This window comes from Toxotes jaculatrix, chromosome 11, assembly GCF_017976425.1.
Source record: "Toxotes jaculatrix isolate fToxJac2 chromosome 11, fToxJac2.pri, whole genome shotgun sequence".
Classification (NCBI taxonomy): Eukaryota; Metazoa; Chordata; class Actinopteri; family Toxotidae; genus Toxotes; species Toxotes jaculatrix.
The window spans coordinates 13,120,371-13,137,372 of NC_054404.1; the positions used below are offsets into that span (position 1 = coordinate 13,120,371).

Genomic DNA, 17,002 nt, shown 5'->3' on the forward strand with positions numbered 1-17,002 from the left:
CATTTTGTGCCGGACTTCAGAAACAAGCCTGGCTTTCATGCTGCTGTTTGAACACTGGGGAAATCACTCGCAAAGGTCACTGAGCCCATTTCCTTTCTTTCCTCCAGATGCATCTAAAGACCTGTAACAGCCCCTTTCAACTGCACTTCAGTTACTGGCAGACATATTCAAATTTCTATATAGGAAGTGAAAAAAGGTGCAGGTAACCAAAGACAGAAGATGAGACATCATTTTTTATTAGAGCTATTCCTTGTATTGCCACTGTGTGTGTATGTATATCTATATACACATATATACATATATGTACACACACACACATATATATATATATATATATATAAAGACTAAACAACAATCCTAATGATTTTTATGTTCATGAAACTGTGAAGCAATAAATCCATTTTAACAGCACACAGCAAGAGTCTCTGACAGACCTTATTCAAGTGTCTGTTGGCATTTTAAAACGCAGGACTACTACATGTCTCTGAAGTCCTTCCTCTCCATCCCACAGGTGATCCACAGAGAAAATACCCTTTTCCTCCACAAAAGTCTCAAACAGGTGCAGTCCCCCACCTACGCCAAAGTAGTGGGATTTGGTGGCGAGGTAGACCAGTCCATCTGGTGCCAGCAGCTTGTGAAGGGTGGCATGGAGGGCAGGGTAGTAAGCCGTGTTGTAGATCGTCTCTGAGGTGAATATGATATCATATTTGGTTTGTGGACCCCTCTCTAGAACCAAAGCGAGAAATGTGCTCCAGTCACCAGAGAAAAAACGACACTTGGCTAGTAACGGGTGCTGGGATAGGTCTAGGGCTCTTTTCTTCGGAGGTGGGCTGACGTCTTTTACCTCTTGTTTCTCTTGCAACTTCTTTTTAGAACCATCTTCCACTGGTATTTTTCCTTTGCCCCTCCCTTCTTTGTCATCCTCACTTTCTATGTCATCATCCTCTTGGCAGTTTAGTATTACATTTGGCACTGTGAGCTGTTCAATAACTGTACTGTTATAATCTTGGAAGTGGACATGCCTGGCTCCTCTTTTTAGAGCCAATATCCCCAACAGTCCCGCACCACAGCCCAAATCTAAAACCGCCTTCCCCCCAAAGGTCTCTCCGTCTTTCTCTATGAGCTCCAAAAGGTCATAAGTACACTCCCACACCTTCAACCCTCCCTCGTACACGCCAGGGATGAGATCAGACTTCTTCTCTGCAGTGCGAGAGAGAATTTTCTCACCGTCCTCCCTCTCTGAGGCTGTCTTCTCAAAAACAGTCTCGTTGAGGAAGTGGAGAGGAGGAAGAGTTCCAATGGTAACCGTTTCAGGGACAGAATCCATGAGGAGGAACTGTGGGTCAGATGGTGGAAGGTGCTCTTTAGCCTCCTTTACTGGCTCTGCTGGCTTGGCATTATCCTGTGTCTGAAAAACACAAAGCAGTATGTATGGTTAGGGAACAATGATTTCCCTCAGCCATGTATGTGTTTGATGGCTCTGTGCAAATATACAATTGTGTAGCAATGGAGCTACACAGACAACAGATGTTTCAAGTTACAAGAATCATGGCTTGAAGCACATTTGACAGTACAGATGTAAATCAGAAATGGACTTTGACTGTGCCACTTGAGGCAACTACTCCTAACCCTTTAAGACTTAAGTTACCGTGGTGCCTTTGGGTCATCATAGAAATTTACTTATGAAATGCTGACTTCCTAAGTATGCTGTGTTGTAAGCATTTTTGTAAGAAACAAAAGGAACTCTGGTCATGTTTTATTAAGACAATTAAAAATCAAGTATTAAAGTTGTCACTTAACATACAAATTTTCTTCTTAACTTGACTTCTTACTAACCAATATTACTAGTCTTAATGTTGAAACAAGTCTCTGGAGGGCTTTGATAACTTCACTGAAAATGGGTTAAAACAGGCTCCCAATTCTGTCTGAGTTAACACAGCACGACTCTCCTGCTCATGAAGTGAATGTTGTGAGTTCTACCTTAGGTGGTCTGATTCAATATGTATTTATTAGTTACTTAATGTTTTACTACGTCTATAATACTCTAGTAATACTGACTGGTTGTTTGGTTGATTAGCTGATGAATCCAGACATTAGACTGCCACATATGTTATTGCTATGCTATTCTATGTGTGACTGAAACACTGCAAATATAATGTGGATTGGTTGGTCTAACTGCTTGTGTCGTCGCCCCCACCAGGGCACAACGTCACAGATAAAAATGCCCGACAAGGCTGTTTACATGTCTCTGAACTTTGCAGTCAGATATAGCAATAACAACTCCTACAGTCTTCTACCAGTATGGACTTTTACCAGTTCCGCAGTGACTCTTTATTGACATGCCACTGCTCTGTGACGTCAAGGCCCACAGGCCAAAAAGACTGTCAACCTACGCGCTCTAGTGGTTGCACACCTAACAAAAGAAATTTTCAGTGTGATGGAATCACTCACACTGGGGAAAGTACTCAATTGAATGATCAGCATATATGAGTAGAGTATGTGTATGAATTAGTGAGTGGGTGGTGCCACTGCGGTTTTCCTCTGTGTTCCATTCAACAGGCAACTCAAGTTGTGTTGACTTTTCCTCCATCTACTCCAACAGGTGACAGGTCTATCTTTATAGTTAAAGAAACTCCTCCTTACTTTATTCTGTTATGTCTGTCACACACACACACCAGCCAGTCTATAAAAAGTATCAAGTCATGTTTCTGTTGAACAGATTGGGTTTTTTTGTTTTTTAATCATATCTGTTTTTTAATTTGGTTGTGTGTGTGTGTGTAATCTAATTTATAAACTGGGTTAAAAACCTATTGGACAGAAGTTTATTTATGTGTAAATAAGTGAAGACTTTTTTTTTCGTCTCCCACCATTTCCAAGTTGAAGAACTTGCAATGCAATAATTTTATTATTTTGCTCTGTTTTCATACTGTCCTAAACGTATGCGTTGTCCTGGGATCTTTTGCATTACAGCAGATAGGAACACAATGTTTTTGCTCCTACAATAACAAAGCTGTTAAACAGACAGGTTACTAAAATAAAAGGTCAGTCTAAGTCTTTTAAAGCCGTACCAAGGATCCTGTTCTTCCTCTTAAAGTGCCCTGACCACATACACGCCACTGCAGTCGCATAATCTTTCTTTTAATAGTGCAGTTGCATGTTAGCAGAAATCCCAGGTCTGAGGAAACCACAATTTGATATCACTACCTGACACCTCTGAGTACTTTGAGTAACTTAACCTAAAATACATTATTAGGTAAACTAACGTTACTCACAGATGCAGAAGCACTGTTTTTCTTTCCGTTTTGCAGGCCGTTTCCATCCACATCGTCCGGGTTTGTTGTTTGTGCTGGGACGTCGAAGTTAAAACAAAATGACATGTTGACTAACAACACTACACACCGCTAGCTTGAGGCTGGAAAGTTGGTTCCCCCTTTACCACGGGCTCCACATGGCAAGCTAACTGGGCTGCAAGTGGTAGCTTAGCAGAGCTGCTGTGAACCGCAACTCCCACAATTCCGAGAACCGTGATCCGGTCGCCGAGCTCCAGGTTGTTAAATTTCTCGTAAAGAATAAAAGTAACCGGTACAAATCTGTTTAAGTTAGATTAAATTTAGAGAGTTTCAGAACACAGAAATTTAAAAGTGTGTTTTTTGAGAGAGAAAAAATCAGTGCTTCAGATCTATTTATCTATCTATTTAATTCCTGACTCAGAGTACCATCATGCCTTTCGCCGCTCCTCTGGCGCCTGCGCACTAACTCCGGATCAGGATTCGGATCTGTTAACTGTCACAGAAGAGCCAAGGTCCTGTTGTTCCTCGCTAATATGTGGCAATAATCCCTGTTTTGCCTTCATTTTGAAAATGTCGACGGGAGGGGTGGCTTCATCAATTTTCTTGCCTTTATAGAACAGTGAGTATTCCCTCAAATAAATCTGAAATATTAGCAAATAACATATGAGCAGCAGCGCACAGCGTCGGATATTTGAGTAGGAAAACACTGAATGACATCCTGACAAAAGGGATTTGGTAGCGTGAGGTTTCTGTGGGACTGTTCACAGCATTGTGTATTATGGACAGATTAGTTGTTTGGTGCTTTCACGGGGCGATAGCTATTGCTGTCTCACATTGGTCTTTGAATATCCTATCAGTGTCTGATGAAGCTGAATGCTGCTGCTCAAAAAAAAAAAAAAAAAAAAAGTCCACTCCACTCCAGACCACTGTCCCTCTAACCTATAGTAGCTGCTAACTGTTAAACCTCCACCCAGACTCCACCCTGTCTGGAATGCAGCAAGGCAGGAGTGTTGTGCCTCCCTAGACTTTTGGCATATGTCATAAACCTATGAGCCAGCCCTTTTTTCTACACTCCTCTGTATTCTCATTTCATTCACCAGCAGATGCTCTGGCTCCTTCGTCTGTGCCTTTTAAATTGTACGAGTTCCCGATGAAGTTTAAGTGTCAGCTGGCACAGGGCGACATGGGGAGTTATATAAACAACTTAACTTCCAAAAAACCCAAGTTGACTGGCTCTCAAATACAGCATATGGTAAGTTTGATATAATACACTGGATTAGAGGTGGAAGGATTAGTCCATCGACAGTCACTTTTCAAGCGAAAATGCCAAAGGATGTGCTGCTTTTCTGGGTATTAAGTGATAGTAACTGCATATCTTTGGGTTTTGGATTCTTGATCAAACAAAATATGCAGTTATCTTGTGCTTGAGGCGGACATTTTTTTTTTTACTATTTTATGTGTTTTATTGACCAAACAGTTGATTAATTGAAAATATTTAACAAATTACATGATAATTGTTAATTGCAGACCCTCTCTGCATTGTTAGCTTTTGTTGTAGATGTATGTATTATGCTTGCAAGTAGTTTTACAGTTCATATATTAATTTATTTTCCTTGTAGGTGCGTGCATATTACAAATGCAGGATGCGGTGGTGTCCCAGCTCTGTGCTCCATCTGCTGCGCTGTGTGCGGTTACGGTCATGTACCAGGAGAGGAAGGAACAGGCTGCCTCTGTGGATTAGGGAGACATGGGTTTACATGAGACTCCTGGTGCAGTCACTTTACTTTAACTCCCTCACTGACTCAGATGTGGTTTTCGACTCGGTCTTTGAACCAGTGTTTTGGACTGTGGATTATGTCACCCGCTGGTTCGGCACGGTGAGTGTGTGTTTGTCTGTCTGTCTGTCTGTGTGCTCATTTAATTAGTTATGGGGAGTTTTTAAGTATCTCTCTAAAGAAAGCTCTCTATGGGTGTCCACTGTCTTTGTCTGGAAGGTGTTTGTTTGTCTGGTGGTGATACTGACCAGCTCCATCGTGGTGATAGCCTATGTGGTCCTACTGCCTCTGGTCCTCAACACGTACTCACCTGCGTGGATTGCTTGGCATGTTTGTTATGGACATTGGAACCTCATCATGATTGCTTTCCATTACTACAAAGCCGCCATGACCTCCCCCGGGTATCCCCCGACAGTAAGTCTTCAGCTACACTTTTCTTCGGTAGCACTAATCTTGACTTGGATTAAATTTACACCTCGTGATGCAACAAAAACATCTTCTTTCAATCAGGAAAAAAGTGACACTCCATTTGTGTCAGTCTGCAAAAAATGTATCATGCCCAAACCAGCAAGAACACACCATTGTGGTATCTGTAACAGGTGAGTCAGTGTCGTTTTTCTTCTGTTCTGTTATTCCTTTAATTGGGGAGTGGTTTGTTCGTGGAGTATCAGGTGTTTCGCTATCTATCAAATTTTATGTTTTTTTGACCACCAAAGCCACATCAATGGGAAAAATGGACTTGCAGGTCCAGACCAGGTTAGCAAGAACCTTCTGATAACAGCCTTCACATGCAGGATATCATAGCCTCATGTTAAGCAAGGAAAAAGGTTGCAGGATTGTCTACATAAATATCAGACTGAATATTCTTTTTTTCCTTTGCAGGTGCATCCTGAAAATGGACCATCACTGTCGTATCTTTTGTGCCAACATTATTTTTATAGTATCAGAAATCATATTATGTGACTACGAAGAGATGGTGGTTTACCTTAATGTCAGCATTTCAGCATGGTTGAACAACTGTGTGGGCCATTTTAACCACCGTTACTTCTTCTCCTTCTGTCTCTTCATGACCTTGGGTTGTGTCTACTGTAGCATTAGTGGCAGAAACCTGTTCCTAGATGCATATAATGCTCTTGAGGTGAGATGCTCATACTCACACCACACTGTGTGACTGTAGTTGCTTGCAGGCCCGCTTTGCGTTTTTGTCCTTTGTAAGGCTTGTCAGTTTCTGTCTGTTATGTTTCCTCCATGTCTGGTGTCTTTCTCTTCGGAGCTCAGCTGCTCCTCACTGACACTTGCTTGTTTCTGTCTTTGACACTTGGGTTTGTGTACGCGGGCTGTTCCATTAGCGCTTTAAGCATTTGGATATGGAAAAGCCAGGGGTGCCAGTAACAGGGATGGGACTTCTAATAGGGCTTCTCCCCCCTGGCCAGGTACAGTCTCAAAATACTGACACATTAATCTGATCTTCTTTTGTTATTTAGTTAGTTTTGTAATTGCTCTTTTTATTTTTGTCAAGACCAACTATCAGACACCTGCACCACCGTACACCTTTAAGGATAAGATGATTCATAAGAGCATCATCTACATGTGGGTGCTTACCAGGTAAAAACATGCATTTCACGTTGCCACACATAGGATCGTGCCACCGAATGTTACCCAATGCTTTCTGCAAACTACTTGAGAGCAGGTTTTGCGTATGTAATGTGTTCACACTGGATAAGTGATGGAATTAAGTATACACAAAGATATCAGTGTGAGTACAAAATCTGCTTCATTGTTTAGCCAGCTGTTGATGGACACTTTCGTGACCATGCAATGCACAAAGGCAACAGAAGAGCTGCTCACAAAAAAACAAAAAGCAAATGAATGATCAAATCTCTGAAAGGCTATTTGGCTTCCTCTTTGTCAAGTATAATGGGTGACAGCATTACAAGTTTGCAATTCGTTCAATACGACCTTTATCACTTCCTGTTAGTAGAAAACAACAAAGTGCATTGATTTCTTTCATACCAACTCCAAACGCAGCATGCTGTAAATCACATACTGTTAGCTGTCAGTATGCTATGTAGAGCTGGGACATGGTAATTGTCTTTTTATTACTTTGGCAGTAGCTCAAATCAAGTGTGTTTCCTATTTCTCAGCACAGTGGGAGTCGCCCTTGGAGCTCTGACCATTTGGCATGCAGTTCTCATATCCAGAGGAGAGACCAGCATAGAGAGACACATTAACAGCAAAGAAACAAAGCGAATGGCAAAGCGGGGAAAGGTGAGTTAGATAATTCAATCTTAAAACCATTCATGTTATTACATTTGTTATGATGAGCCACAAAGGCCTCAATGAAAGAAAGTGTGTTCATTTTTGTTTAAGTGAAAGTGTTCTGTAATGGATATTTCATTTGTTCTTTTCTTTTTCTTTAATTGCTCTGCCAGGTGTACAGAAACCCTTTCAACTATGGCAGGCTGAATAACTGGAAAATCTTCTTTGGTGTGGAGAAGAGAAGGTGTGTTTCTGTGGTGTTTGTAGAAGTTTTCTGTAAATGTCGCCATGCATCATCTATGACTAATATAGCCTTGTACCGCTCGTCACCACTGTTTTTGTTTTATCTTTTGTCTCTAGTCACTGGGTGACGCGAGTTCTCCTTCCCTCTGGACACGCCCCACATGGTGATGGGTTGACTTGGGACATCTTCCCAGTTAAAAAGGACTTGATTCCTGTATGAAAGACACTACCAAGGCATATGTGTAGCCTACTTTTGGCAGTCTTTTCTGTGCCCAACCTCCTCTGGTCATTTGATCAGAGGAGAATTGCTCCTCCTCTGGAAGAATGACCAGAGGAAGAATGACCAGAGGAGGTTGTGTCAACCTCCAATACCTCAAAAACTTGCTGTGGCATTGCTCATGATTCGACAGTCTACATTTTTCAGCAGTGAAAAGGCGATGTGTCAGGGATGGGTTTATCACTGCTGGGGTTTACTCACAAACTGGTCTTACTTGACTATGAGCATTGTGCTAAAGATGGATTTGATATATTTTCCAAGCCACATGTACTGACTGACATATCATTGGACTGAAGTACCTGTAAACTAATATTTTTTGTAAACACTATCTCTGCTTGTTCTGCCCAAGCTGATATTTATTTTAAAAACTACAACAAACCAAAAGAAACCTACAAAGCTTTGGGACAAAATGGTTTATCTCAACACCTCCACCTCCCAATACCATTTGCACACTCCAGTCCAATATTAACACTTAATTTGAACATTCATGGAAAACTGCAATACAGTGATAATGTGTTATTTATCTGTATTTTGTACCTGTTAATAAATCTTTATATCTTGCTTTATTTAAATTAATTTCAGTAGTCAGGATCTACTTATTACTAAATAGGCACATTACTATTACACCTTCAGAGATTTCACTTTGTACAGAAACATAAAAGGATCATTTTCACTCTGGAAGTTCTAAGGTGGACATCTATCTTACTTACTTATCTATATTATGTTTTATGTTCCAGGATCACTCTATGACATACTGAACAGACAAACTCCAGCTCCAGTGTTATGTCACAGTGTTGCTTGCACAGACAGACCCAGAGACATGCTGCTAGTAGAAGAGGATTAATTGAGATGCATACCAGATTTGATCTGCAGACACATATGAATATATTACAGCCTGTATAAGTAGACACAGCAGTGGAGATGCACTAAAATGAAAACAAATTAGAGATATGAAAGGGTTCCCGCTGAATGATGTGCTGGTCGTTTAAGCAAAATCTTGCCGACATGAACTAGATATTAGTAGAGATTTTTAGTGTAAAGAATAAGTTAAATTGACAAAGTAGCATTTAGGGAATGAGAGCTGGTATTATCAGTTAGAAGGGGAATGTAAGAGGAAGAGGTTTTCAGATAAAGAGAGAAGAGATTAAGGGATGATAGCAGATTTCAGCCTGATTCCAACCCTCTGGCCCTGCCTCTGCTCAACACACCCACCCACCCTGAAACAGGCTACACCTGTCAGTATACAATCTTCCAGCAGATGTCAGTGTTCAACATGTCAAGTTTGGTCAGAAATGGGTTAGGATGATTGATGATAATAACTGAGCAATGAAGAATCCTGCAGTATTTAAAAGAATTTTATATACTTTTAGTTTAATTTTATGCTAATTTAGTGCTAATAAATAGGAAACGGCAGCATTTCTGTTAGTAATGAAACTGCATAAAATTCATTTATTTTGACCATGTCTGCATTCTGTGTGGCGCAAGTATGTCAATACCTTCATTATATGCTCTTATTCCAAGATGGTACCAACCTTATATAGACACTTTTGAACAAATTCAGTGTTTTCATAAAGGCTAGGCTCAAGTCAAGTGACCTTTCCTCATTTTTATTTCAGGTGCATTTTTCTTGTATTAACCCATTTCGATGCTTTGCTTCATAAGCAATAATCAAGTATTCCGTACACACACACACACAAACACACACACACACACTCACTTCAGGACTTATATGTGACGTCTCTGTGGAAGATTGAAGTTGTTCCAAAAGCTAAGAGTAACCCTCATCCTTATCAGACACCTCAAATTAGTAATCGTGTTAAGTGTTCCTGTTTTTATCCTTATCTGTATACACTATAAATGTAGGTATAACCTTCCGTGGATAAGCTACTGTTAACTGTGTAGAGTTAACTGAATTTTCGTGAGATTAAATTAAGACAGGATTACCGTGTTCCCAGACAAAGATACAACATAATCCAATATAAGTTTGATCTTCATAGATACTTTTATTTACACATAAGAATAAACTGCTTGAATTAATGTATGTGTAGTTTGCACTATATCAGGCTGGTTCTGCACCGTTTTATTCCAAATAAATAATGACATCACTGAAGTAAAACTTTTTGCTCAACAATTGATTTTTTAGAAACACCAGCAACAACAGCTGGTTTCTAAATTTTTTAGGATTATAAGTAAAATCAGAACATCAGATTTTTGTGAAAAAGAGTGAGATGTTCCATGTTTGGGGAGAAACGTCAATTAACCGTAACAACAACAAAAAGAACTTCCGCCCTGTATTTCAGACTAAAATCCTCATTCAGGAACACAAACCCACATTGCACATCAACCCCAACACTGGTTTTACAGCTTTGTTTTTTTCACAAAGTTTATCGTATTGACTGATGTTTTTAAAATGTTGCCTATTTACAAACTGAGCGGGCAATTAAGTACAATCGAGACTATTATTGTGAAGAAGTAATTTCTCAGTTTCCGCTTTTATTGTGGTGAGCTTGACGAAGGACAGATGAATTGGTCTAAGCTGCGCATGCGTGCAGACTGACAAGGATTTAATTCCACTTCAGTGCAAACGGATTTTGCGAGTGAGCTCCATTCATTGTGATTCAGGGGGCAATACGGATATTGATTGCAGTTTTTTTTGGAGGGGGGGACAAACTGTTGAGATTTCCTAGAGGCTCTGCAGGGCCAGACTGGTCACCAGCCCGCCAGTCCTGCACAGACACCCTGTTCCCAGTTTGTCTGTCAACCTGCTTCTACTGATCGTCGCGTCAGGATCCACTGATAACTTCACTTAAAAACAAGTTCGGATGTGGCAAGCAAACTGCAGACGGATGCATAATTTAGCAGACTGGATTTCCGGTAGGCAAAATGCATCACTTTTTTTTTTTTAAATACTATAAATCAAAAGGCCTTTGATAAAACTGCAAATCAGTTAGATTTAATTAGAAATACATATTGTAAATTACACATAAAAGAAATTGTAATACATGCATAAATGCCTTTTTTAAAAATATATGTTAATAGAAAATAAAAAGAGCAAGGGTGGCATGAGGTACAGGCGCGTGTCCCCGTCAGCTGGCAGTACACGTGACGTAAACATCGCGGCTTGTCTGACCTCACAGGAACGAGGAGTGCTGAGCTGTCATTATTCCCCCGATGATGCTTTTCATATGAGGCTCTTAATTTGACATCATCATTAACTGTTTGTTCATTGTGCATTTTAAAAGCATTTGTATTTGTATCTGTGGCAAATGTGAGACAGACGGACTGATGATTTTTCTCCTTGGTGTGGAATGTAGGGACAGTGATGGGAGGCTGTGTGGGGAGGAGTAGGACGGATGGACAAGGGAGTGCCCGGGGCTCGACAAGGAGCAAAAAACGTGGAGGTGAGAACGTGGAAAGCACCGGACTGCAGCCTCTCAGCTGTTAAAATATAACCGTATAATTGAGTGAATGCACGAGAACTGCCTTAATCTCAGGAGATGATGTCCTCAAATCAGAAAGTGGGAATGAGACAGTATCTACGCAGAGAGTGATGTTACAAGTCAGATGAAAGGTGGTGACAGTGTGGGTCCTGAGCTTGAGAGAGTCTACAAATATTCTTGCAGGCCTAGAACTCTTACATTAAATTATTATTTTATTGTCACTAAATTTCTTCCGGGTTGATGCATTACAATGCAAGTGTCCACAGCCACTGTCACTAATAGTGCAACACAGCAGCCTTAACAATGTTACACCTTGCACAGGAGAGCACAGAGGAGATATACAAGATTTATAGAACCAGTCAGATGGGCTATAAGATGCCGCCTCAACAATTCAAGCATTAAGGAAACAACCATGAGGTGATTCCTCGCTATGCCCCTTCTGGATGGACATCTCTCTCAGTCTGGGAGCTTACTGCCTCAGGTGTTAAATGTTTCAAGTGCCACTGGCTTAGTCATGTGTCTAATCTGTGCTGAGGACCTGTGCTGATAAGGACAGTGTTTTATATAAACACTGTTCAGTCCATTCCTTGTGAAAGAGCGGCTGTGGGCTCCACTGAATTGTCATGCATTATGTATTGAGCAGCAGCAGCAGGGGCCTGCAAAGAGAGTTTGCATTATCAGAGTTTGACCTACTTGGTGCATGATTTACCTCATGTCGACCTGATGAAAAATATATTTACATGCAGAAAGGGATAATACACCTGCCAGACAGACATCAACTCTCAGATCATGTTCATTTGATCATGTTCCAGATTTCGTGTATATACTGTATATATAAAAATACATGTAAAAGAAAGCAATCACCTGTTGGGGGCAGTTCACAAAGGTGCAGTAGCTTCTCCTTCAAGTAGACGGTAACTGTCTGGCAAGGGTTTATTGTCTGTTAATAGGTTTAGCGTGTTGCCTTTGGGTATTTCTATCCTGTTTCTAAATAGAGCTGATAGGATTAGGCCTCTTGTGCAAAGAAGGTATCTGCTGGTGAGGACGTTCAACTTACTCTCCCCAAATATCACCCTTCTTTCCATGAACTCATCCTATGGTATTTCTGGGTTTTGGAGTGTTTGTTATTAGAAGGGATAAAAGTGGAGGAAGTGTGGTCATTTTTAAGCAACTGGGGAATTGTCACGACGGTTAACTGAGCTCTGAACCTGAGTCTGCACGTCGTGGCAAAACAGGTCAGGTGGTTGTCTCGTCAATTGTGTGGCATGTTTCTGTAGGCTGGTTGGACACAGCAGGGGCTGTCCTCTTCCTCAGGGTCGGTCTCTGTAGCTCATTATTGCAGACTTTTGATGTACAATAGTTTGACTCACATCAAACCTCAGAGAAAGAACAGCTATGGGAGTACCAAACTCCAGGGAATACAACTACTATCATGCTCCAAACACACCCTTGAGGATTCTGCTGAAAAGTGAGTATAGATTTTTGTCTTGGGTGAAAGAAATGCTTTCAAGTTTTCTGTTTTCATGTTTGTGCAGCTCTCTTTGTTGTGCTATAACTTGTCTCAGAGGGGTCAAGATCAGAAGATTGTCTGTGCTGTTGTTGTTATTGTACTAAGGTTGATAGTTTTTTTTTATTTCTGTATGACAGCAGTTAATAGTTATACAATACACAAAACACCATAACAAATGAAATGAATCAACAACCAGAAAAAATGGCTAAAAATTCAAGAAAACAAACGTTATAACTAACAACATCCACTTTCATGGAAACTGGCATCACTTTGATGGATTATAAGTTTATAAGTTTAAGAATATTGTTAACATTTAATATAAAATTTCTTACCATCTTGAATTTAATATTTGTGAGTATTTACATGTTTCTGTATTTTCCAGTATTATGAGTAGAACAGAGTGCAGTGCAGAACACCGAACTCCACAACTACTTGTAGGTTATAAAATACTATATAGAAATGGTGCAGAAATAACGATAGCTCAAAAATAAGACTTTCATTCACATGACTGGAATTTCTTCAGTTCTTACTGTGGTTGAGGTTTAGTAAGTATTTTTTTCATCCACCAGAAAAGGAGGAGAAAAAAAGTGATGCACTGACTTCATTTGAAATTGCTAATCTTAGATTCCAGGTAGCTGGACTTACAGCTGAGGACACACAGCTGACCTCTCTATACACTGACACTCCACTGGACACACACAGTCAGGCTCACTGTCTTACTGTAGCAACAGGGTGGTTAAAACATTCTTCATATAATGCAGGTATGGTTAAAACATTCTTCATATAATGCAGGTATCTTTATATCTGTATCACCTGGTATTTTGTTGTGCTGTGGCCAGGTTTTTTCTTTCAAAAATCGTTCAACCCTACACTTTCTTGGGAATAGGTTTTGTAATGTATTACCTTAGTCTTGTTAGGAATCTGTAATATGTTGTTTGGGTGCCATGTTAATGCATTCCTTTCAAGCTTTGCAAAGGAATGCATTAACATAACGTGTGCTTCACGTGCACAATAACAAACGTGGACATGAACTCAAAAGACCCATGTTAGTGCAAGAGAAATAACAAGAATAGACTGTTCATAAGCATAATCATGTTACAGACACTGGATCAAAGGAATATACAGCATAAATTTCTGTAGGAGTCTCCAGAGTTCTGCTGTATTGTAACAATGGCTTTGGAAATGTGAAAGAGTTGATTTGATATTAAAAATAAAAATAAAACAAAATTAGAAAGAAAATGTAAATTTTGTAAAAAAAAAAAAAAATTTTACATGTACACCAAATCCAAATTGGCCTTACCACTAAAGGTTATAGTGTCACATTTAACATTAAATGGCTTCCTGCATTGGCAGTGCCATAGAAAATCACGTAAATCTGTGCTTTGTGTATTTTGAAAATATGATGATGTAATAATTAATATGTAGGGGCGTTGAATTTGCATTTTTTTGTGTGCTTGCTGTTGTAGACTTCGTGTGTTTTCGCTGCCTTTCAGCGGCTGAAGGGTGCTCATCTCTCCAACCAGTGCCTTATGGGACATGGGCAGATAAATCCTGTTATGTGGAACCTGATTACTGCCTATAATCCACTGCTGTGTGCTTGTGTATGTGAGTGCATGTCAGTGCACACGTATGTGTTACTAGCCTCTGCAGTAATCCACGGCACTATAAATAATCACTTTGATTTTCCTCCCTCGGTGAATCAGATTGACTTTCTTGGTGTGTTGGTACAGTGGCTATGCTGCATATGCAACGTGGAAACACCTGCAGTAGGTGTGTAAAATTAGTCAGTTCATGTGCAGGTGGAGTTCTGACAAAGAAAATTTGTGTGGATAGTTGTAACTGGCCTTCACTGAAAACACACATTATTTGTTTTCAGGGATTATTTTGACCAAAGACTTCAGTCTGGGAGTCTTAATATGAGCAATTTTGTCCATGTCTGACCTCAGTGGTATTTTTCCAATTGTACATCAAACAATTCCATTATAGTACATTTGATGCATTTAGCTTTTCTTATGTCTGTTCCACAAATTCTAGCTTATATCGTGAAATGTTTGTTCTACTCATAATAGTTTTTTCATTGATGATGCTCAGTCATGAGCTTGACACAGCTCCGCTTTGGGCAACACGTTATGAAGAACTCACAGCTTACAGAAATATTTCTAAACACTCACTTATGCCCGAGGTAAAGTGCTGAAGTGGTAAAGAGCGCAGCCATTTTTACAGCAGTTGTGACCAGAGCCAACCCATCAACCACTTACATACTAAGCAGGTTCCTCAGAGCTTCTCTACCTGATACCTGGTGTTACTGCCATATAATCCCCTTTAGCTGTTTTAGCTGCAGCCATTATGTCTGTGGATGTCTTCACCGCAAATGTGGTGCAGTTTTAAAAACTAAAAGTTGTTGTGGATAAATGTCCAGCAGTGCATATTTCTGATTATACTGGCTTACAGTCTTTAGATTCGCTCTTTAGATTTTCTCTTTAGATCAGATTGAACACTGCCCTCTCTTTTTTTATTTCAAGGACGTAATGAGCCCCTTAAGAAGGAGCGTCCAAAATGGAAGAGTGAATACCCGATGACGGAGGGCCAGCTGAGGAGTAAGAGGGATGAGTTTTGGGATACGGCTCCAGCCTTTGATGGACGGAAAGAGATCTGGGACGCACTCAGAGCAGCAGCCCTGGCTGCCGAGTGCAATGACCTGGAGCTTGCACAGGCTATAGTGGATGGAGCCTGCATTACTCTGCCACATGGTATGAAACCACCCACAGGCACATAAACGTGCACATGCACACATACACAAACAAACAAACACACGCCTTCTCAGCTATGGAAATGTGCTTCATCCAGATATCAATTGTAAGCTTTAAATGCCCTGGCACGTCACAGCACAAATGCATAATTCACTGTAATAATTCTCAAAATGTCAAAGGACAGTTTGCAGAATCCCATGCATCAGTTGTTCAGAGATTACTGCTGTAATAGTTACATAAGAGTTGCAGTGCTGCGTGACCACTGTGAATGGATTGGTTCACACAAAGCCATGACAGAGTAAGGTGGAAATAGCACTCTGTTAATGCACATTTATGGACACAAGAGTATTTTTGCTTTTAATCATTTAACTAGTTCAAGGACAAGCATGTAAGTAAATATAATGTAAATGTGATGACCTCATACTTGTATATACCATATATATATATATATATATATATATATGGTTTATGGATCAGGGTCGAAGTTAGTTGTCATAACTGATAGAAAGGTTTTTGGAAACTGGCTGTTAATGTAGGTCATTTCTCCCTCTGCAGGCTCTCTGACAGAGAGCTATGATGAACTGGGAAACCGCTACCAGCTCCCAGCGTACACTTTAGCCCCGCCTGTCAACCTCATCTCTGAAACGTCCAGTGAGAGCAAAGTTTCTGAATCCACACAAAAACAAGCTCAGCCTCCTCCAAGCAGACAAGAATTCCAGCTGCGGGTACGACTGTCAACAGGTAAGAAACAACCAGTGTGACATATAAAATATGAATAAAATGACATTTAAATCTAAAGAACTACATGTTTTTTTGTCTTCCCCATGCATATTGAAATATCATTGCATCTTGTCTCATCCTGCCTGGAGAGTAATTTATAATTAATAGTTTTCAGTGTCTCGAAAATTGTTGAGAAATCTGTGTCAACACTGTTTATGCCTTGTGGTTTTCTTAGGAAAGGATGTGCGTCTGACAGCCAGCATGGCAGACTCCATCGCTGAGCTAAAGAAACAATTGGAGGAACAGGAAGAAATTGATGTGAATCGCCAGAGGTGGTTCTTTTCTGGGAAGCTCCTGACTGACAAGACTCGTCTGCAAGACACCAAGATCCAGAAGGACTTTGTCGTCCAAGTGATTGTCAACGTGAACCCTTCAGTCATAACTAACTGAGGAGTGAGACAGAGGGCTGTGAAGAAGAAAAGACAAAGGAAGTGCCAGAGAGGGCTGCAGGAATAGGAGTAGGGCTTGAAGTCATTTGCCAGTTGGTACTGCAGTGGAATTTTGTGTACATTTTTATATAAAATATATTGCTTTTATATTGCTCCTTTTTGTATTTTTCCTTTTTCCAAATGAGGTAAGAGTATTCAAAAGCACTGAAACACTTTAGATTACAAGTTTAGTCCTAAGATGCACATCCCAGTATCTGTTTGTCAACTCACAGCTCTGTTGTTTACATGG

General features: G+C 40.2%; 3 protein-coding genes across 12 annotated transcripts; 2 read left to right on the plus strand and 1 right to left on the minus strand.

Annotated features, from left to right (window-relative positions):
- Positions 1–350: 350 nt before the first annotated feature.
- mettl18 (methyltransferase like 18) lies at positions 351–3,666 on the minus strand. Its single transcript, XM_041049990.1, has 2 exons — positions 3,273–3,666; positions 351–1,408 (listed from the first exon to the last, which is right to left on the minus strand). Exons 1-2 carry the CDS (start codon positions 3,375–3,377, stop codon positions 440–442), a joined length of 1,074 nt encoding a protein of 357 aa, XP_040905924.1. The 5' UTR covers positions 3,378–3,666; the 3' UTR covers positions 351–439.
- Positions 3,667–3,770: 104 nt separating this feature from the next.
- On the plus strand, positions 3,771–8,405 carry zdhhc16a (zinc finger DHHC-type palmitoyltransferase 16a). 9 transcript variants are annotated; one of them, XM_041050621.1, is made up of 11 exons: positions 3,771–3,909; positions 4,391–4,542; positions 4,910–5,167; positions 5,285–5,479; positions 5,576–5,664; positions 5,948–6,203; positions 6,415–6,498; positions 6,585–6,670; positions 7,210–7,333; positions 7,498–7,568; positions 7,685–8,405. In XM_041050621.1, the coding sequence occupies exons 2-11, from the start codon at positions 4,441–4,443 to the stop codon at positions 7,785–7,787; spliced, it is 1,368 nt and encodes a 455-aa protein (XP_040906555.1). In that variant the 5' UTR covers positions 3,771–3,909; positions 4,391–4,440; the 3' UTR covers positions 7,788–8,405. The 9 variants fall into 9 exon arrangements, 6 of the variants coding, with proteins under 6 accessions (XP_040906555.1, XP_040906557.1, XP_040906552.1 ...); XM_041050620.1 differs by lacking the exon at positions 3,771–3,909 and having other exon boundaries at positions 3,917–4,542; positions 5,948–5,976; positions 6,070–6,203; XM_041050623.1 differs by lacking the exon at positions 4,391–4,542.
- Positions 8,406–10,666: 2,261 nt separating this feature from the next.
- ubtd1a (ubiquitin domain containing 1a) lies at positions 10,667–16,714 on the plus strand. Of its 2 annotated transcripts, XM_041050224.1 has the most exons (5): positions 10,667–10,718; positions 11,159–11,245; positions 15,317–15,544; positions 16,100–16,285; positions 16,500–16,714. In XM_041050224.1, exons 1-5 carry the CDS (start codon positions 10,667–10,669, stop codon positions 16,712–16,714), a joined length of 768 nt encoding a protein of 255 aa, XP_040906158.1. The 2 variants fall into 2 exon arrangements, with proteins under 2 accessions (XP_040906158.1, XP_040906159.1); XM_041050225.1 differs by lacking the exons at positions 10,667–10,718; positions 11,159–11,245 and adding an exon at positions 12,680–12,752.
- Positions 16,715–17,002: the final 288 nt, after the last annotated feature.